This window comes from Sinohyriopsis cumingii, chromosome 8 (assembly GCF_028554795.1).
Source record: "Sinohyriopsis cumingii isolate HCF-2022 chromosome 8, ASM2855479v2, whole genome shotgun sequence".
NCBI lineage: Eukaryota > Metazoa > Mollusca > Bivalvia > Unionida > Unionidae > Sinohyriopsis > Sinohyriopsis cumingii.
This window is the reverse complement of record NC_142968.1, coordinates 73158827-73182605: the sequence shown is the minus strand read 5'-3', so window position 1 is coordinate 73182605 and position 23779 is coordinate 73158827. Positions and strand designations below refer to the sequence as shown.

Sequence of the window (23779 nt, the reverse complement as noted above, 5' to 3'; positions counted from 1 at the left end):
TTTTTTGTTTCGATGGGGGTTTTGGTTTACGCGACGAACCCAACTCGTTGTCGTCGCCCCCTCTGCTGCTCTCTAGTTAAAAGTTGTATCGATACCGTGTTCGAGGATCATGTAATTTTATCGTTACAAATCCATGTGGTTTTGCCTGAGCACGGCTAAAGAAATGTTTAAACTTAGTTATGTCGATATCGCCGCTGCACCAGGTCTGGTGTATATTTCGTAACGTATGTGCGTCAACGCCGCTGAACAGCGCAAGGATGTTACAGTTGTCCCTGATCACTTTCGGGATTTGTGTATATCGCTGGGTTACACAAATCACATCAGTGTTTTTATGCCGGCCGCGTGAAAATATCCTGGGAGGATTTGATTGTTTGTCCAACATCACATCGTCGTACACAACTAAATTGTTAATTCTTCCATCAATATCATCGATACTTGGTGCTTCATCGATGTCAGTGATAAATTCAATAACATCATCGCTGTCGTTTAGCGACTTAACACTTTCATTAAAATCTTTTAATACGCTATAACACCGTTGATCATCCACAGATGGAGCTATCAAATATAGTTTATCCCATTTCATCCACTTCATTAATAAATTAAGTAACAACTGCGTCTTACCCGACCCAGATGGGCCTATAATAATCATTCGGACAGAATTTGGTAGCACTGAGTTATGTTTGATTGGCTCTCCTCGTTTTGTAGCAGAAAAGTCAGTGATCTCCATTAGATATATTATAAAATAATATGGATTTATATTGTGTGAAATGTAGAGCACGTACCCCAACTGTAGGCATAACAACCACTACAACAAAAATTAATCGACAAGCGCTTACAGGCAAGTGTGAACGATGCGGTACAAGCAAGTTTAGATTTATTCCGTCAACTGTCACAGACAGCGGTGGCGTGTCAGCGTCGAGTAAAAAAAAAAGGAGGTGATATTGAAGCCAAGTTAGGAAAATTACCAGGGGCTCCGTGGGCTAAATACCCAGGAGAAAAACATCTTCCGGGATATAATTACTGTGGTCCTGGAACCCGACTTGATATCAGACCTAATGACCAGAATCAGCCCAATCCAGGTGAGTATCCGATAAATGCCATCGAAGGTGCGTGTCATGCGCATGATGTAGCTTACCAAAGTAAGGATTTTCAACAGCGCCATCTCGCGGATGTGAAATTAATTCACGCGTTAAATGCCATCACTGATAAATCTTTCAAAGCAAACTTAGCATCCTGGTTAATAAAATCTGCAATGAAAGGTAAATTAGCGCTAGGTGCTGGTATATAATGGAGTCGATTTATTATTCCCCAAGCGGATACTGGAGAGGTAGCGCCGCAATTAGTAAACTTGCTGAAGCAGCAAAAGTTACGAGAGTTACTGCTAAAAATTGGTTATCCCGACAGGCAATATGGCAAATTTATCTACCGCGTCCTAAACAAATTCACTTTGCACATTTCGATGTTAGTGTGCCAAATGAAGTTCATCAGGCTGATATATTATTTCTGCCACATGATACCATTCGTCGCCGAACATACAAGTACGCGTCAACTGTAGTTGATGTTGCAAGTAGATACAAGGATGCGGAACCGTTAGCGACTTAAATAGCATCTGAGGTTGCTTCTGCGTTTGAACGAATATTTATCAACGAGGACCTGGACCACAAGGTGGTCTGCGATGGCCACAGCTGCTACAAGTTGATCCTGGCAAAGAATTTCAAGGTGCGGTATCATCGTTGATGAAGCAACATAACGTCACCATCAGACGAGGGCATACTGAAATTCACCGTGATCAGGCAATTGTTGAGCGATTTAATCGAACACTTGCTGAGCGGTTATTTGGATATCAATACGCGAAGGAATTTATTCAAGACAACAGATCTCGTGAATGGGTCGCAAGATTACCGAGCGTGATAGCTGCGCTAAATAATGAGATTACTCGAACAATCAATATGAAACCTGCCATCGCAATCACAAAAAAAATATATACAGTTACCCCAGCGTAATTTCCCGACGCAGCCAGCGCTGGGTGATGTCACTGTGAGATATTTATATGAACCAGGTGAACTTGAAGGTGGAAAAAAAAGAGCAACTGATCCTATCTGGAGTATCACTACACACAAGATATCTAACATAACAAGATCCACTGGCAGACCAGCAATCTACAGGTTGGATTCAACTGCTCCTCAACGTGGATTCACACGTGAGCAATTACAAGTAATTCCCGAGGACACACAATTACCACCCCGATCACTTAACTAGCACCAAGGGTGCCAGCTGCTGTTGAATTGTGTCTCTAACTATCTTTCTACTTGCTACTATCAAATCGTCTGGTTTCCATGTTTTCCAAAAGTCGCTCATTGAAGTTTCAGGAACCATCTCGCGTATAATTTCGCATTGAATTTTATTCGGTTGTAATCTGATTAATGTTTTAAATTCCTTCAATGTTGCATCAAGTGCTCTATGATCATCAAACACTTCTTCATAATAATCAATAAAATCTTGTAACCAATCATGTGGAGATGGCCCAAAAAAGGGTGGTGGCTGACCGTGATCGCCGCACATTATCACTGCAGTATTCGCTGTTAGCAGCCAATCCAGGAACAATTTTAATATATCTAACGGTACCGTACATATCTCATCCCAAATTATTTTCCCGGGAATATATTTTGTTCCCATTCGATCTGACGTCCACACACCGCCGCTGTATTTGAAAAAGCTGTGCCAAGTACAAGAATTAACTCCTCGTTGTTTCATCTCCCTGGCGAGCCTGTGTGTAGGTGTTAGCACAATCATATCTGAATTGAAAATCGAAGATTTTCCAAATAATTCAATCGCTCGAGTTGTCTTGCCAGAACCACCCGGTCCATTCAAATAAACGGTTTTGTGTCTAGTGATTGGATCATACACAGATGGCGCATTCGACATTTCTGATAATTCTGATTTACAATAATCATCCTTAATTGTAACATCAGCGGATTCACAATATCCATGTAACATCTCCGCTTTTATTCTCCAAGAACTCCATGATTCATCGTTGCTTGTAAAACGAGCCAGTGATTCTGAGTATCTGCTACTGATATAAAATGAATCCCTTGCAACTGTAACTGCAGTGTCAGGAAATCGATTTATCATTGATAGCAAATTTATAGAAACATAAGCCAGCATCGAAGATCTTAAATGTGTGTATTGAGGTGACTCTCCGTCAATATAACTTACAATTGTGCCCAACTTTTTCCCGTCGGACAAGAGCGCGTCCTCCCGATTACAAAATATATTTCTCGCAACGGCATCAGCAATTATAAAATCCAATTCGGCATCATCGATAATCAGCCGTGAATGATGTAGTTTATGATCATATGCGCCACCTTGAGTAAATTTACCGATTATTCTTCGTCCGAGATCTTTTGCTGTTTTTTCACTATTGCTGAGTTTGATCTTAAGAACTTTAGGAGCCTCATCAACAATGACATCCATGGGAGTATTTGGACTCTCTCGTGCATACTCGCTAATAACCTCATCCAAACTGATACGCTCCGGTGTTGGCAACCAAACTGAGGTCTGCGGTCGATATGATTTGATTGCTTCACTGACAGTTAACGATACCAGTATTCGGCTGTCAAGCATATATCGCAATAACACTATTGGTGTCCAGCGCTTTTCACTAAAGTGTCTGCCAAACCAAACATAACGGCACGGATGTAACTCTTTAGCAAATTCAAACGACGTCACACGAGCAAATCCTGTTAAATCAAAATCGGGTAAAGGACCGTTTATAGCAACTCGTGTCATCGAGTTCTTGGGATGTCCAAATCGCTTAAAGTATTCGCTGCACTCGCCCATCCCGAGAAAGCTTCCCGGGTAGCAAGCAATCATATCCACGGAAATCATATCCCGGTGGTCGTATCGGGTATTCCACAAACCGCCGTGTCCATACTCGACACAACTCAATTCTATATCCGAAAGAAACTTACTTCGTGTTGGTCTCCACGAATTTCTTTCTCTGGCGGTGTGAGCGGCAACACTTGGAACTGTAAAACAATTAACCAATAACTGCTCAGTGTTTTCTTCGATTTTCATATATTTCTCTGCGAGTTTTTTCATTTGTTGTTTCAACGACTCCGTTCGGTATAATTCACCGTTGGGTCTTACAAATTGATCATACTTGCCATCTTCGGAGCTTTTAAACAACCACATCGACACAGGGTTGTTGCTGCTTATCTGCTTGATAGCATCGAATATGTTTCCGCGATAATATTTCACAACACGATCCCGCGGAAATATCGTAACCGCGTTAGTCCAGGCGTGAGCGTTATGATCAATGATATTTATTGGAGCTCCGTTTTGATTATATTTCGATTTGTATAATACTTCCTCTGTTATCGTTGTTACGGTTATGGGAAATCTTAATGATTTTTCTAGCTCGGCAACATCGTTTATTGATGCTCCTGTGTGTTTGACTCGCTCAACCAACGCTGTTATCTTGGACTGTATTAACGCAGTCTGACCGTTTCCGCGCATCGCATTTTTTTTAAATGTTCTATTACACAATTCAGCCCCGATGACGTAGTCATCGACGAAGTCGTCCTCATCGAGGTGAGTTTATCAATTTTTGTTTTTTTTATCAAATAGATTCCATAAATTACCGCGGTCACAGGATAAGCTCTCGTGTAATATGGTTTATCAATCCCGGTCAGCATTCCTGGTTTGGAATCTTTACTTAACTGAATGGTCTTTCCGCTAGCAAGAACAGGGTCGAGTTTGTCACGGATAATCCATGTATCAGAATCTGCTTGCACAATAAATTTTATTCTGAGAAAATATTTGCGACCACCAGCAGTAAGATAATCAATAATTGTTTTCGCTCGTGCATCATTCATTGTAGCATCAATGACACCTTCGGTGTCGCGTATAATTTTAAATGACGACCACACGTGAGATGCACCATCGTCGCGGAATTCTTTTTTGGCATTTCTGATAATATCAAACAAATCAGTCAGGGCTCGTCTCCGTGAATCAGGGATTAGTCTGTCAAGATCGAATCTCCCGGCGCCAACTGCGGATAATCTTTCAAACCCCTCCATATTATATTTAAGGCAAACATTTAAATAAGAAATATTACATATAACATGAATAATTGCAAGTGGTTAAAAGTTGGATCTGTAACAGTCTGTAACAAGTCCTGCAGGAAGGAATTCTGCGGTGAACATCTACAAAGCATCAAACGAGGAAGCACAGGACCAATACCATGCATTCGATGTGGTATTGGGGTCAGAAGTAAAACGCAGTTGTGTGCAATGTGCGGAGGAAAGCGATACCGTGAACTCAAGCGATATTACAATAAAAAAATAATGGAGATGCGCTGAAATCCGAGAGCGATTATTTAACTAAGTTTTCAGACAAATTATAAATTAGACAAATATATTATTATATAAATGAGTCAAGAATTTGTCTCACATCCAACCATTAAGAATTATGAAGCATCTCGCGAGGGAATAGTTAGGCACTGTAGATTGCAAAAACCAGTTGGCGTTGTTAATAATTATGGTTATCTTAGATTTAAGGTTGCTGGGGGTAAAAGCTATTATAATCACAGAGTCGTGTTCGAGTGTTTCTTTGGGATAATCAAAGACGGTCTTGTAATTGATCACATTGATGGACAAAAACTTAATAACTCTCTTCAAGCCATCACGCAAAGCGAACATTCTACAAGAGGTGGCACTGGTAAATTTGTAAAAATTCCCAGAACTGTCAGATCTATAAACTTGGATACGAATGAAGAAATAATATTCCCATCTATGAACTCAGCTGGCAAGTAGTTTGATATTTGTAAATCCTCAGTACGAAAAGTCGCAGAAAAAATGTATAAATCCGCTCTGTCAAAAAAATATAATAATCAAAGGATTATTTTTCATTATCACGAGGATTTTTCAAACGGAGATAACTCCGTTAGGCATGTCTCATGCAATTAGTTCCCTCCCTTTGTGCAATAGGTAAATTTATTCAACGCGACTTAGCGGTATGTTCTTTACAGGTAACACAACGAGCAGACGGTTTTCTCTGTACAAGGAAGTAAATAACTTCCCCTTAACCTTAACAAAGGCAAGAATGATTTTATCCCTGACAAAGTCAGGGACAAAGACGTAATTGTCTATTTATCTTTTTTTTTCACAGATGAAATCTTTATTTTATTACACTTGTTCGGGTTTATGGTACATTTGTATTTTCCACACGATCATATTTAAGAAAAACAAACAAAACATTTTAAACAAATCACGCCTGAGCTATTTTTGAACTTTCAAGTGTTAGTCGGTTTATATACTATACGATCCTATTAGAAGACGGAGTCTTCGAAGTTCAACAGCAATCAACACCATCCCGTCATATCCGCTCATGGCGGATGCTTTTTGCATCATCCAAGGGTTGATTTTGATGGGATGGTATATCCCGCTGTTGAGTGTAGAAAATGACTCCGTTAGGATAAGTACTGTAAATACTATATGTTGTGCTGTCCTACTGTAAATAGTATATGTTGTACCGTCCTGCTGTAAATACTATATGTCTGTGTCGTCCTAGGATAAGTTGTATATACAATGCTGTAAATAGTGTGAATATACAATGCTGTAAATATCGTCCTATATATATAAGTTATATATGCAATTGTAAATATTGTAAATACTATATGTCTGTACCGTCCTAGGATAAGTTGTATATATAATGCTGTAAATAGTGTAAATATACAATGCTATAAATACAATGCTATAAATATGCTTCAGGGTCAAACGACCCACATTTTTTCTTTTAAATATATAATATTATATATATGAATTACGAAAATATCAATGATGTGATTGCTGCTATTAAAAAATTAGAAGAACAAGGATTTAAAATATCACTAAATTCTGAAACAATCATGTCTGATTTTGAATCATTACATGAAGCTTCATGCGCAGGGCGTTATATTCTTCCTGCTCAGTATCGATTTATAAAGATGATCCAAACAAATTTGTATAAATCGCTGGCTACAGTAGAAGAAGCACAAATAAGTGAATTTGTTTCATTGTCTCGTGCAATTGAAAAGATTAGGTTGGCACTGACGGGCGAGTATGAAATGAAAAAGATAATAAGTACTCGGATAAGGAAGTAAAAAATTTTATGTCCGTTGACGAAATCAAGGACGAAGTCAATGACGAAGTCAAGGAAGTAAATACCTCACCCTGACGAAGACAGCGATGAAGGAAGTAACTACCTCACCTTGATTTACTTGGAATTGAAACTGAAAAAATTCTATCACTTTTTTTTACTTCCTTGACGAAGTCGGGGTGATTTCATCGCTGACTTTGTCCCTGATTTTGTCCTTGATTTCATCAAGGTGATAATATTTCTCTTAGTCAGTGGGGTTTAAGGCAGGAGTGTGCATAATTGAGAATTTGATCTCTGCCGCATACTATTGCGGTAATATGATCGCGTCTGAGACTATCTAACTGTTGCTGTGTCAGTAAGAAGTCTTCGTCTCCGTATTCATCAATAATGAATTTAACGTGAATTTCTTCTTGTGCAAATGCAGCCTTGACTGCTTGCTCGAGCGCTTGTTTGTCATACACGAAAACATTTATGTGGTGGTACATATAAATCTAATCTAAGATCTAAATACGCGTATATACTCGAGGATTTGATGTATACCGCAATGCGCAATCACAATATGATCTTTGTTTAATACTTGTAGTTGGTTATCAGTCAGTATAAAATCGTCATTACCGTATATATTAATGATTATTTTTTCCGGGGTAACTTTTCCGGTTCTGACAGGGCTATCAAGAAGTTCTTTATTATGTATGAAACATTTCACGCGGTGATATATTATATAATACCCGATGATTAATTGTGGAAATCTCAGAAGTCGAAGACTTCCGCGATTTATTTGTGACAAGTCATGTTATAATTTATTGAAATATTTTTTATGTTGACGGTGACATTACTGCTATCATCATCAGTGCTATCATCATCAGTGACATCATCATCAGTGACATCAGTGACATCATCATCAGTGACATCAGTGCTATCATCATCATCGTTGTCAGTTACATCAGTGACATCATCATCAGTGACATCATCATTACATTTTTTCTTCAGGGACATTATTATAACATATTATTAATTGAAAAGGCTTGGCCCAGGATTTCACCCTGATTGAAAGTCCTAAGACTGAAAATCGTTTACGATTTCACCAGGAGACTAATATGTAGAGTTTCATTTCGCAAATCAAGGGGGTTCCCAGACTGGTCTGTCAGTGCGAAATTTATTCTGGTCAGCCACGGATTATGACATCGTAGATAGACCGGATTGATCGGCTCTTGCACAATCAGAAATCCAGGTGGTTTTTTCGGAGTAAATGAATAAAGAATAAATCCTTGCTGGGTTTGATTTGATACTGTCGTGTCCGTGCTGTAACTGCCATCAATGACATCACACACAAGATTGACCGCGACCACTGAAGTTACATTTACGATGCCCGGGGATACATGCCGGCCTTACCCTTCGGGGTTATTGTTGTGTCTGAGGATAGTTGGCTCCGGTAGTGTTTTTCTGTGTTGTGCAAGTATGTCGTCGAAGGACTCATTGATGAGGTCGGTGACTGATTTTCTTAACTCGGGCACGTTATATCCGGGAAATTTAAAATTTTTTAGAGTGGCTGTTGTCAACGAGTAGTCATCTAAAAATTGTTGTTTAGAATCAGTTTTATCGTTAATTATTGCCTGAATTGCTCGCTGATTAATATATTCCATGTCGGATACGAGCTGATTTAATATTTCGATTCGTGAAATGATTTCGCTGCGTGAACTTGTTATATCAAAAAGATGTAGTTGGAAATATTGCCGTAGTCGCTCTAGTTGTGTTTTATGCTCTTGATTAATGACTGTAAAGAATTTAAGAATATGATTGTAATTAAAATATAAAGCTACAGCACCTCCCTCTCATTCTATGAACTCCTGTTTTAAGGGAAAATTCCAAACAAACATACCAATGAATTCAAATTCACTACCCAACGTTTCGGTTTTTATTCTAAGTAAAAGATATTTGTATGACGGTGTAATTTCATGATATGATTGCTTGTCAGTGACATAATCAGACTTTTTAGTCTCAGGCGGTATTGGTTGTACCGGTGGAGCGACTTCAGGCCACCCTAACACTGTTCTGATTGAGCTGCTGTATATATCCACGGCGTAGTCTGGGGTGTTTATTTCGATCGCGGACGACAGCGCTGGCTCATGAACAGTTATTGCTATTTTGGATTCCTTTGTTGTGATATTTTTTATTCGACGTTGTAATTCCTCATTGATTTCTTCGATTTGATAGCTCCCGGTTGGTAACCCAATGACGTTCCAGTCTGGGGTGCCATCGGGTTTATTTTTATATGCAAATACCAGTGAATTATTTGCTGGCAATCCACCAAACGATTTTGATCTGATATTGGGCCAACTATGATATACTCTTAATTGTGCTAACGCGATTTCGCTTACTGGAATCGCAGTTGGAAAATTAATACTTAATTCTGGCTTAGTTGATGTTACTGTTAACAAAGATGTTCGTGCCGGGCTTGTATTTGCGACTATCTGTTGAAGTAATTCCGTCGATGTCGTTGACATTGTTATTTATCTGACGTCGTTTCAAATTGAGGTTCTTTTTGTAATCGTTGTACACAGATGCCATTTGCGCGAATTCAGAATCTGATATTGTTGTATCATCGAGACTGGATGATATCAGCGCTGACAATTTCGAGTAGGTGCTCGTGGCTGCGCTGTTTAACTTTTCATACTCGTGCAATTTTGTTAGCGCACACGAGGATATTTTTTTCGCGATGATATTAGCAACTCCTGCAATTGTCGTTGATGTTGAAACTGTAATTGTAATCGCGATTGCGGTCGTTACCGGAGTTAACGCAGACAATAGCACCCCTGTGGATGCAACTAACGCAGACACTGAATACACTATTGTGTCTAACACGATCACACGTCGATTGTATTTTTTTACCTTTGTTGTGCATTCGTTGATGGTATTTTTCAACTCTGACTGCCATTCGCGTACTTGATCATATCTGTATTGTTGCGCTGTTGTCGGTGACTGCGTCACTGCCGTTGTCATTTATTATTTTACGCAGTAAACAATTGAGGCGTCTCAGCTACAAATTCCAAACACCACCAGTAAGATGTTGCGGTTAATTTCTTGTCGGCGGCTTCCAGTATAAATGTTTCTTCGGCTTCCTTGTTTAATATGATAGTCACAACCCCGGAATATTTGTCAGTGGAATGTCTCCAGGGATATGTTGTGAAGATTTCAAATTTTGCAGCACTGAACACAGACAACCTGTACACACCAGTGGCTGTTGCTGTATATTTGATAGTATCATTTTGTCGAGACAATGTTTCGAATCCAGATGATATAGTACATACTATGTTTGTAATATGCCCGGGGGTTATTCCGGCTGGAATTTTAATCAGATTGGTTTTGTTAACGATATCAGGAATCCCCGCTACGATATCCTGCTGTGTTTGCTTGATCGTGTCAATGTTGGTCTTGATATCAGAAAGTTTCATGTCAACGACGAGCGGAGTGCCAAAGAACTTATCCGTGGCATCATCGGATTTTTGATAATTTTTGCGAAATCTTATAAAAGCACCCACGTGAACATCATACTCGGCCCGCAACGTGGTTAGTTTACCGTCAACGGCGCTAGCGCTTGCGTCAACATATTGTTTGTTTGCGGCATCTTTCGGGGACGTTGGATCCGCTAACACGGTTATTTTATTGTTGCCGAGACTGAGTTCGCCTGTCATTGCATCACCGGTATTTCTTAAACGAGTAACGAGTATATCTCCGACGGTTGTAAATAACGCATCAACATATTGTTTGTTTGCGGCATCTTCCGGGGATGTTGGATCTCTTAAAACCACTATTTTGTTACCGTTCATGCTGAGTTCACCTGTCATTGCATCACCGGTCTTTTTTACTGCAACTTTGTGCATATCATCTCGCAGCGCCGCGATTGATATCAGCGAATCTCTGATTTTTCCGCTATCAGTGAACACAGGGATGTTATCCGAAGTATATCCAATAACCCTACGAATTATTTCATGTCATTTGATATCACTGGCTTTTAGTTTTCCGTGCCGGTCCTGAAAAATAACAACCTCATCTGGGTCTATCCCGGTCAGACTTAAAAGATTATCGATTTCATCCTTGGTTGCATATTTTGATAAATCCACGTCGGTGCGCTTTACTTTTCTGTTGAGAAGAGATCTTCCGTAAATATCAACCATTATTTGATAGGAAACTGTTTAAATCGACTCGTGGTATACTCGTGCACAACTTTGTGAGGAGAAATCTTTGATTTCGAGATCGCATTAAGAACATTTAATACTTCACGGTCACATATCGGAGGATCGGTCAGTGTTTGTGTTGGCAGCGTTGAGTACCAAACTTTCCCTGACCCTGACTTTGTCCCTGACTTTTTCAGGGGGACGTCTTTTGTATATCGGAGAAATTCAACCGTTGGTGCTAACCCATACGAATCAAAATAGATAATTCCACGTGGATCGATCGCGTAAGCGACCCAGTGAGTTCCTGGACCATCGCTGTTATCGAGATTAATAATTCCGGTTTCTGGATTATTCGGTTGTTGTGGTAATTGATCTCGCATAAAGACTGCTCTGAAATTTTTTTATATTTAATTGTTTAGCAGCATCAAGTAAATCAAAATTGGACATCGGTGTGAAAACACTTAGAACCGTTTTGGGTACCATGATGGAGGAGTTCCTGGGAGTCTTAGACCCAATCCGTGAACGGATCGTCCCATTTTTTGTATCCCTTTCCTGTGGCCTTTTTCAGTGCCATTCCAGCAGCTGTTCCAACAGCTCCTAACGCGGCGGCTTTGGCAACAGCTAGGGCAGCAGCGGCTATCAGTGTTGGTATTGCTGCGAGAAGTGGAAATATACCACCTGTTTTAACCATATCTCGGACAACTGCAGGAGAGAAATCAAGTTGAGTCCCAGTCGTTGCTTGTTTTCCTTTATTGAAATGTTTTAGTTGGGTTTTAGTTAATGACAGTTTGTTTGGACCGCCCATTAGCTGATCGTGTTTTAGTGTTATTGCTGTCCCATATGTGCTCGCGTTCTTCGATTGTAATTTCTTGACCTGACCAGGAGTTAGAGTGACATTAACATGACTGTATGACATTTTATTTAATACGAGATTGATCTAATTGTTTACATATTTTGTACTGGTGCATCAGCGAATATCATTCGGCCGGCAGCACCTTCAAGCAACATTGCTTTATCGGAAAGTATGACCGCGATTGCTCTGTAATTAGCTATAGCTCCTACGTCTCTATTCACGGTAGCCCGAAAGTGAATATCAACGACAGACTGTCTGGTTAAATCAAGATGCTCTAACGAGAAGTAATAGATTGGGTAATGAGAGATAAAATCCAATTGTGATATTTGCAAACCAGTATCGATATTTAGATCACGCGCTAGATATTTCGTCAATCGTTGATATGCACGTGCAACATGATTATTACCAAAATTTAACAGTATGTTCTCAGACGGTTCTTGATGTCCGTTTATTCTCAGAGAAACGTCAGTGATACCAAGTTGATCAAATATCATATGCGAACGTGTTTCATTACCCACTCGTGCAACATCCTGAAGAGCAATAAAAATATGTCGCGGCGCGGCAACCCTCTGCTGTGATGCTATATGCCTTGTAAATAAACCGTTATTGGTACTTTGAGCACTATCTGTGGTTGTTGTAAGCCACGATAGCAGCACTTTACCACCTTGATCCATAAAAGAAAGCAGTCGATGTTCTTCAGTAATTGCAGGAGTCATTACCGGCATCCACAGTGATAGTTTTGTTATGTTTACCTTACCAGCGTCACCTAGAGGTCGCCATAGCGCATCATTGTCGTTGGCTTTTCTAACAAGTACGACCGTATGTTTTGCTGCAAAAATTACCTTTCTGACATCTCTGCAAAATCCAAAGATGTGCGACAGCGGAATGGCACATGAAAAATTTCTACGATTACCTTTCAGCATTTGTCTACGTGTAGCGAAACCTAAATTAAATTCTGTATTAGCACCACGAACCACCGGCCACACATCAGCGTCAGCGTTATCGGCAAAGTTTCTTGGTCGTCTAATATTGTACTGATCACTGTTAGGAAAATCAGAAGTGTCCTTGGCAAACATCATTGATGGACCGGCTGATCTTGTATAATCATCAGAATATCATGCTAGACCAATTATTGTTGTAGCAACATCGACATCCTTCTGAATGGATTCAATATTTTTTCCATCAATCATGTAGATAGCACTATCAAACAAGGCCATAATTCCGTTATTGACAAAACCGATTTTAACCTCAGGTCCGTATTCTGTGTTATCTTTTTTTTTTATAATTTCTCCTTCTACCTCAATAAATGCTTTAGCGGGCAGGAAATATCTACTTGTATCCTGAACCTGAAGTTCAATTCGTCCTCGTTCATTTGGTTCTCGTGCGTCATAAGAATAATACTGATAATCACGCACTGATTCATTTTTAAGGACCGGTTCGTTTATGTCGAATGCTGGGTAGGATTCCAGTTTAAACATTTTATTATAAAAGTTATCGTCTAAAACGAAGACCACAACCTGCCACCAAACTTGTGTTTATTTGTTCAGGATTTATCAGCGCTGCTAGTTTTTGATTTGAGGCTTCATTTATTACTTTACTAACATCTGCAGGCATGTCTGCGGTGGCTGGTAATTTTACTGGTGGTGGTTTTCTACGTATCAGTCGCGCTAGTCTATCCTTGATTGCCAAAAATGCTTTACCGGCAGCGCTACCAACAGCACCAGTAGCTTTATCTTTAATAACGTCAATAGCTTTCATTGATAATTGTTTTGCGATCGGTATTGCTTTAGGTGCCATCCTCGCGAATAAGCCATCCTCGCGAATAAGTCCCGAACAACATCGCCGAGTCCATTTCCATAAGTCATCCTGTATACGGGTACTCGTGAATTTACAACCCTGACCATGGTTGGTCTACGATGATAATTGTGTACAATCATTTTATTTAATTGTTATTTCTCTAATCGCTATCCACGAGTTCATCAATAAGTTCTCAGTAGATGCTAGTATCCATGATGCCACCTCGAAATAATCGCTGACAGATATCAGCCGCTTCATTAATGATTTCCGGAGAGTTGTTTCCGGCACGTCTTCCTCCGATGAGAACTTCTAACCGTGACACATCGTTGACGACGTTGTCGGGACAAGTAATTCCCAAACCACTGCCAGTAGCTACAGTGTCAGGTGTGTCGAAAAATTCTTCTGTTGTCTCCGTGTCTTTCTTAGATAAAGATCTCGCTTTTTTAAGATACTTCTCTTTTTTAAGTTCCGGCGAAGGAGACTGTTGTTGTTCTATCTGTTGCAGAGGTGGAGGAAGTTGATAAGAAGGCTCATGCTGGCGCGTTATTTGTTGTATTTTCTCTTTATAAAGACTTTTTACTTCTTCATCAAGACTTCTGTATTCTAAATCATTATCTCTGGCCTGTTTTTTGTTATTATATATGCGATATATCCACTTATTAAGATTGTCGTCGGTTGCCTTTTCAAAACCGGGGTTTAAGATACTGTGTTTATTAATTATAATATTTAATATTTTTTCAGACAATTTTTCTCTTTTAGTACTTTTAAGATCTTTAATAAAATCCTTCCCAAATTTTGCAATCAGTCCAATATTTTCCTTTATTGGTTTAGGCGCAAGTTCAGTACGAATTTGTTCAATGCCTTTAAGTATTTCTTCACCGACGGGTGGAGGTTGAGCTGCAGCTATGTCAGTTGGAAGGCCTCGAAAAAGTGTTTTTGTTTTTTTAGTTCTTCTAGCAATTTTTTCAGTTTGCGCTACGGTTTGTTTTAGCACTGGAAGAATACCCTCTGTTTTGTCGCTAGGATCTCCAGTAAAGCCCTTTCTGTGATCTCCGCAGATTTCTCAGTAGCTGTTGTGACGGGTTTAAATAATTGTTCTGCACCTGTTGCAAATTCAACTTGTGCTTGCTGCCGTTCTTGTAATTTTTGTCTCACACTATCTCGTACAGGAAGAAACTTTTTTATTGCTTCTAGTCGCTCTCGAGCTAGTCTAGCGGAATGTGCTTCTCCGATGTTGGCCATTATTGTTAACTTAAATTTTTAATTCACAGCAGCAGAGAGGGCGGCGACAACGAGTTGGGTTCGTCGCGTAAACCAAAACCCCATCGAAACAAAAACAATCGTTTAGGACGCAGAGATAGCAAATTTGGGCCTTCTCCCGGTAATTATCTTTACCCTCTAATTGACTTTTTTTCTCGATTCGATGAAGGCCTTATTTTAACATTTGGAACCCTCTATAAGCTTGTAGGGTTCGCCCCCTCTGCTGCTAGCTCAGTGTTTCAATCTTTTGGGGTACCACATTTTAAAGCATTCCTTTTTACTAGTCTGAGTCTGTGTTGGTGTGGTTTTCAGCGTGCTCTATGGAAGGGCTTCATTCAAATCTTATTTTAGAGTCCTAATTAGGATTTACTGTTAGTAGCACTAACCATGAAGGTCAATAACATAAATTCACACTGAACTGCCGGAGCATGTCAGCATTTTAGCGACTATTTGCGATTATGTTTTTCACCATATGCGGTTTAGAATACCAATATAGAATGCATTTTATTGTGATCATGCATATAAATATGGCAAGAGTTTACCACCACTTCACCATTTTCTGATTCGATTTTAAACAAACGTAAAGGAAATGCTGCATTAAAATGTTGAATAACATGCATTTTGAGAGAAATTATTACATTATTACGGAGGATTATATCATTGGACTTTTCTACCACTATAAATACAATAGTTTTCATAGAAGTTTGATCAAACATTTTATACACGCTTATGATTGACGTCGAGTACGAGTATGATTGAAATCTACATATTCATTAATAATTTTACCTTCCATCTTACGTGCTGAATTTGTACACACTACGCGACTAAGTTCAAATTTATCTGGACGGAGTTATGTTTGTATTAATAATGATGTCATTGTGTAATGAAAACTCTGCGCTTGTGTATTTAGTTTGGAATACGGCTTTCATTCATTTACGTTGTGTCTTGTAGTGGATTTTTTAAAATATATATTTGAACCTTATGTATAATTAAAAAATGAGCATATAATAAAATGGTTACTGCATTTGTATGAAAAGATATGAACTCGTTTTGTCGGAAGGATATACTGCACTACCAAGGTCGTGCAGTATTCCATCCCAAAACTAGTTCATATTTTCCCATACAAATGCAGTAAACTATAACTACTATGTAAACAAATTATGTACACTTGTGTTGTAGAGGCTTTAGGTTTAGCTTGAATAAATATGTTTATGAATAAACTTTTGCAGCTGTTTCATCCATTTGAAAGTATAGATAATCAAGTTAACGATGTGGACTAGTTCAATGAGTCAGAAACGAAACTTTCATACAAGCAAAACGAATAAACATGATATCACAATGCAAACAAGAAACGTGAGAGATGCAATAATTGCAAATACCGTTCTGATCATCGAAACAAGTTACTTAGGAATATATTCATATCTTTTCGCAAATAAAACAGTTAAGACTATGACCAGTACTTTCTAGTGTCCAAACACGTATATCATAGAAAGCCCATAGAGGCCAATATTTATCGCATATCTGTCACAGACCGACCTTGTTACAAGTGTGTCAAAATACTAGATTCGAGATAAAAGAAATGCAACTAAAGGTTTTGGTAGGAAACAAAATCTTAAAATCAGTAATCCAAGATGACGAAATGATATTATTTCCGCTGGGTAAATGCAGTGTTTCAATAGTTGTTTTTAAATTTTCCACGTGTAGCTATTTTGTTACAATGTTAGAATAGAGATATAAGACACGCTGTGTGATACATGTGTTAGCTGGATTCCCTTCAGCATCGAGATGCATGAGACAGGGCATAAGCATGCTTTTTGTAGCTGGTAATACGAATGGTAATAATACATTTATGCACATATTTATCAACATAGAAACAAACTTCATGCGCGTTCATTCACAATATGACTCTGAATTTCAATTTTACGTAGACCTGAACGATCATTCCTTTCTAAACTGATGCAGTGCGAGCGACGTATTGAAAAGATCGCTGGGCGGAGTTATATGCGCATGAATACTGTTATTGGCTATTTATGAATTAACGGTTGTGAATTTATTTTGGAAATATGCATAACTTTAATTACATTGTTTCTTGTAATATATTTTCTTTTTACGCTTTACTTAGTTAAAGAAACCGAGCATATAATGTTAAGGATCAATCGTCAGCTGTATAGCTGGTTTCAATTGTATAGCGAATTTTGGAGTTAGGCTGCTATCTTGGATTATGAGTACTAGGACTCACTAAAGTTTAGCATAACGTGTGCTGAGGTCGGTGGTGATTTTAGCACAGAGGGTGATATAGGTTTTATCGTGACGAGGGGCGAAAGCATAGGGTCCAAATGTTCTGCAGCGAATAAGCTGGTTCTTCGAGAATCCATCGACAGACTGGGAGGTGTGGCCATGCGCTGTGGCTCCTTGACCATCCGTAGAGAGCTCGAGAGCGGTGGAACCAAAAGTACTTAATGATGTCAAATAAATTACACGAATTGTATGTTCACTTGTTAAATAAATATACCACTTGCGGATTAGATAATATTCGTATTTTTCTACAATTTCTTTACTGCAATCACCATAAGTGACAAAATTATATTGTATTCATAATTACGTAAATACTATATTTTGATACCCTTGCTGGTATTCAAACTTGTCTTTAAACTCTAAACATCGATCATCCACTGCGGTTGGCCCATAAAGCAATCATGTTTATTTTATAAGTTCCATCTCAGGTGTTGTGATAATTACAAATTTGCATAGCCTGCATTTTTCTAATTCCTTCACTTTTAATGGCATGTTTGTCTGCGAATTATACATCCACCATATTATTTAAAATCATCGTCAAGTGTTATGATCTTTTTCATTGAGTTTATATTATGCACTACTTCCTTTTCGAATGGATCAGAGCGATGTTGGTATTAGGACAGAACTTTAATTAACAGTATTACGATTGAAATGTATTCTAAATTGTATTAAAAGTAATTTTTCATTAATTTATATTGAAAATAAAATTCCACTAAAATATATGGAGATAAAATTTATATATCTGTGAAATATAACTGTATGCTATTTTATAGAGATCGCACTTTACAAGCAGGTGCAGAAACCTATACAATAATACAATACATTTCGCTCGTAACTGAATATCAACAAATTGTCAGCAAAAAATGTACAATACATTTCGCTCGTAACTAAATGTCAACATTTATCAGCACAAAGTACATTTGCTCGTAACTAAAAATCAACAATTGTCAGCACAAAATACATTTCGCTCGTATCTAAATGTCATCAATTTTGATTTGGAGGGAAGCTGCAGAATATGCACATTATTAGTATATCAATATTGGATGCGTTGCGCCGATGGTACACAAGATGGCCATGGAAAAGTTCAATGGGCATGTTCCCACTAACATTGAGCAAACAAAAAACTGTATAAACAGCGAATCAGGCTTATGAAGAATTAATTCGTTGCTCCAGTCAGAACAGCTCTGTCTTTTCCTAACAGCGGCTCCGTACCTCATTCCCCAAAGATGTAGTCGTATCTTCACGGTTATTTGTGACACCCTTGTTCTGATAAAACAATATCATAGCATTGGCAAAGCATTAATTTGAATGCCGTACTGACCTCATGGAGTTAAAAGATTATCGAATGCATATATTTTACCATTCATTCTTTAATCTCTTTATCCAACTTTGAGTATGTAATAATGTCGTCTTACACAAAACAGTCTTGCTCGCAAAAGATGCCCCCTGTTTCCTCTTCCTTCAAGTCTTCCAAGTTTGTAAAATACTGGATCACACACAATAGCTATCTCGATTTTTCACATTTCGGTCAAATATTTTACGGAAGTAAATCTTTCCCAGACTTATTTGGTAGTTTGAAATTCTAATTATTCATCGACTTAAAATTAGTCGTTCCAAAAATAAACGTTGTCAAGAAGCATGTGTTATACTTGTTATCGCCTCGATAAAAATATATTTGGCAAAACGTGATATTTGTCACGGAATTGTATAAATCTATTGTTTTATTAAATACGTGTATTCGGGGTTTTTTTGGCACAGTGTTATCTGAGGTTGAGTTTTCTATATCTTATATTATTTAGAGCCATTGAGTTCGGTTCATCCTATGCGGAACACGAGCGACGTGCTTACGATGGGAAAACCGATATTTTCAAGCGCACAGACGATGTAGGGCAACATAGTCGGTGTAGAAATTAGCGTACTTTATAGCAAAATGTTACATTACAAGAAATCTTGTCAGTGAGCATTCTACATTAACGACCCGCGATCTTCAGCTGTAGATGTGTGTGAATTATATATTAGTTTTTTTATTTGTATTATAGGTTTTAATTATTGTACTACCACGCTTATTTTGCATTTTGGTAACTCTGACTTGTTTCGTATATTGCAATGTTATAGTCTATTTCCTAGTTTACTTTTACGTGATTTAACAGAACAATTTATATTTGCTATAACGTTGCATTTAGTAAGGGATGTTAAGTATTACAAGATTCTTATCGGACACATGTTCACTTCTGAACCTGTTTATCGCTTTGTATGGTTGTCTCGATAATATGAATCTAAACGAATTAACTCGAGTTTACAGTCCATAACGTCATTGGATATTAGTATACATGCTCGCGTCCTTTGTAGTACACGAATTTGGATATATTTTCAGCTGAGGGAGTGACTGATCGACCAGCTGAAGAGCTGAATATTTGACTGATTGATTAATGGTGGAGTGTTTAACCACTGACTGATTAAATGGTGGATTAACTGACCAGTGATTGAATGATGGTTGATTGAATGGTAGCCAAGTGTTGTGCTGGGAAAGTGACGGAGTGATATGCTGCATCTCAATGTATGCACCAAATTGAAGGTGTGGTTTGGCCTTGAGCTAATATATGTTCTATTATTCCCAGTGAGCTGCTTGCGTAGAGGACGTTGGCCGAAAGGAGACTAAGATTGCCAATTGGTAAGGAACCAAGGCTTCTGGACCAACGGGTTTGCAGAGAACAAAAGATTGTACGGATCTTTAAGCAGACTAGTATGGGCGGACCATTGGTGGTAGATCCCCAACCTCCCGTCATAGCGATGGGGCTGACCAGATATGTCTCATTTCATGATTTGAATGAAAACTCGTACATTTTACTGTTTGAGTAAAGCATATCATGTTTCACTGAACCATATGATTTATTATTATATGTGATAAAATTGTCTAAGTTTACGCGAATCATTGATTTCTTTGTGTGGAATCTCTTTAAATCGTAGATATATGTACTATTAAAGTTGTTTTTTGGCATTACACTGCATTATCAGGATTTTGCATATTATACTAATTGACCAATCTTTTTATTTTGTATGCACACAAATTGAACATAATCTTTTCCATTAAATCGTTCATAAATAAACATTGTAATTTTGTTACCATCATTCGTGGGGCCCCGAGTGGCCGAGTGGTCTAAAGCGCTCTTCGTTACGGATCACTGCCATCTCACCTCTGTCTGCGACGGTTCGAGTCTAAGATTCAGCCAATGTGGGCATGTGAGAAAGCTTGCCAGTAGCTTCTCGTGGGTCGGTGGTTCTTTCCGGGCTTTTCCGGGTTCTTCCTCCACCATTAATACTGGCCGCCATGTATAGCCTATCGTGTGCTGAAAAATGGCGTTAAACCCCACAACAACAACAACTACCATCATTCGTGTTCTTTATGATCAGACCACAATCCGGGTATCTTGCTTAAAAATTATCATCTAATTTTATTTTGAGTCACACTTTTTCAAGTTCTAGTTTTTGCAATTCGTTTGAAATACTCGATTAAACGTATTTTTTTTAATAATTATTTTTGAGTAGGATGCAAAGCATTGAATATATTCTTTCCCATCAACTCCTTGATTGATTTCTCGTATTAAAAAAAACGTACCCTTCAAACTGTACCTTTTCATGTTTTCGCTATTTAATAATCATTCTAAAAGCTTTGTGTATTTCTTCCCTCACTCAGCTGTCACTCTTTTAGCCCCAGCTTAATTTTAGAAAATACACATACTTCAGAGAATGAACATGTATCCTTAGTTCTCCTTTATATTGGTCGCTTCCGAATGGTGTCTGACTGCGACTGGTTATTCACGTGACTTGCATATGTACATTTGTGGAGAAATTTTTCTGTCAACTTATGAAATGTATCCAGGCTAGTTACCTAAACATTCTCCAATTCAATTTATTTTACAATACCTTGATACTTGTAACAACAACATCAGCATCAGTCTCACAAAGCAGTACCATGAAAGCTTTACGGAGAATCTACCATCACACTAAATGGCAACACCCTCGTGGCATTGGACAAGTTCACCTATCTCAGCAGCACACTGTCACGTTCAGTCCAAATTGGAAATTAAACCAATGCCAGAATTCCTAAGGCAAGTGTGGCATTTGGCAGATAATGTGCATATAGCTAGCACATGTGTTGGAGTGCAGATGGATCAGCCTACAATCACAACTCAAGATCTACAAACCCATTGCGTTGCCATCCAAATTGTATGATCGCGAAACATGGACGGTATTAGGACACCATGTCAATAAGCTGGATAGGTTTCACATGAGCTGCATGAGGAAACTGGCGAAGATAAGGCGACATGTCATGGTTCAAACACTGCGATTCTCACACGAGCATGCATTCCAACCAACAACACTCTGCTGATGAAATCACAGTTGAGTAAACCACCTGACAAGGATGCCAGAAGACTGAGTACCAGAGATCTTTTACGGCGAGCTGAAAGATGGACGCAATCTCAGGGTGATCAGAAGAAATGATTAAAACACTCTCTGAAGTCATTCATGAAACACTTCAGTATTGACTTTGATCCTTGGGGAAATTTCGTGTATTATCTCACCGCTCGAGGTGTCTCCTCTGTACTGGATCTACGTAGAAGAATTGCAATTGCAGCGGAAATCTCACAACTGCAGCACGTCCTTTACTGTTCAAAACATCCCATGTGGCATATCCGGTCATGTGTGCAACGGACAGCTAAGTGGACAAATGGACTTGATCAGCCACTCACATACAGAAACCAAATTAGCGATGTTATAATCATTATCCAGTTCAAAGGATGAACAAAAAGCAACTGGAGTTTCAAGCTTGTAGTAGAGATGCCTTTCATGCAGTCTTTGTTCATTTAAAACATTATAAAAACGTAAAGATAATTATTTATGTTCGAAACATTGTGACTAAGTAACTCGTCCACATTGTACAATTTATCAACTCTACTTTCAAATAGACGAAACTGTTGCTTTAGTTCATCCACAAACAAATCTAATAAACAGAAAGATAAAGTCTCTACTACGTGAATGAGCATGGTTTGTTTACAAAGTAGTTCCTAATACATTATACTAGTTATAGGCACACGTGTCGTGCACATGTGTTCAATATCAATTGTACCATGAACCGAATCACCGTACTTTTGGATATTCAATACTTCTAATGGATCAGTTACATTACATTTCACTATGGTAAAGTAGTCATAATGTATATGCTACTGATTAAACAGTGATCACGTTGTCATGATTTCCTTTAATACTTCCTTGTTTTGCATGATATGTAATTATATAGCACGTATTAGTCTGACGTGCAATTTGCACTTTTAATCGACAGATAACCGCGTTTCCGTAATAATCTGCTGATCGGAGTTAGAAGTCTTTTATTTCACTTTTGAAGGACTGTATGTACAAATTTGAAAACGCGCTGCATTAGTTGCCACCTTCCGACCCGTATTATATATGCGGAGAAAACTTTCAAAATCTTGGACAATTTGTATCTTATACAATCCAGAATATAATTTTAGGTGAGTTGTAGCTAGTGATTGTGACGTATCGTTATACTATACATCTATAAATCCACCTTATTTTTTGGTAACCATAGTTTCAAAAATAGCTGAATTTAGATAATGTTGCCATTTCCATGTTCTGACAAATGCAACTTCATAAAATAACAATCTTATGAATCATTAGGTATCTTTTTTTTTTTTTTTTTCTTTCTTCTTTCTCTATAGGAAATTTGAAGAAAATCTGATAAGCAATTTTACAAGTTTCATCTAACAATATAGTAAACACTTGTTTTCTATCATTGGGAAGAGGAGGGTTACTGTCAGTGATCTGTTTCACTTTCTAACCCCGCGGTACCCAAACAGAGCTAAATGCATGCTCCTTCATGTCGTTATTTAGTACTAGACAGAAGTTCTGTCAGAACCAATTCACTCCATCATAGGCATTGTAAAGGTGAAAATGCGGCATTCTCTTTCTCTTTAGAATATAATCCTGTGCAAAAGACGAAATTATGGAATAACACCCAGTGCAAGTTATAAATTATATGCTAAGATATGTAAATATTTTGATTATCAAGACGTCTACATGAAGGTTATCACAGCTATCAATCTATGTGTATATTTTGTTATTAATATACGATCTATATTCTAGTTTGTATTATTCAATGTTTGCGTTTTTATACGTGTGCAGTATAAACATTCCGGGTTTGTATCTTTACTACTGTCAATATTTTCCATCTACATTCAAT

At 38.2% G+C, this 23779-nt stretch overlaps 2 protein-coding genes across 2 annotated transcripts in view; both read left to right on the top strand.

Moving 5' to 3' along the window:
- The window catches only part of LOC149793805 (kyphoscoliosis peptidase-like), a 184835-nt gene that overhangs the window by 57751 nt on the left and 103305 nt on the right, over positions 1-23779 (top strand). The gene's annotated exons all lie outside the window — the stretch shown is intronic.
- LOC149793806 (kyphoscoliosis peptidase-like) overlaps positions 1056-23779 on the top strand; it is a 65974-nt gene continuing 43250 nt past the window's right edge. Inside the window, exon 1 of the mRNA XM_089968910.1 lies at positions 1056-1079. Within this exon, the coding sequence (XP_089825036.1) occupies positions 1056-1079 (24 nt within the window). The remainder of the gene's footprint in view (positions 1080-23779) is intronic.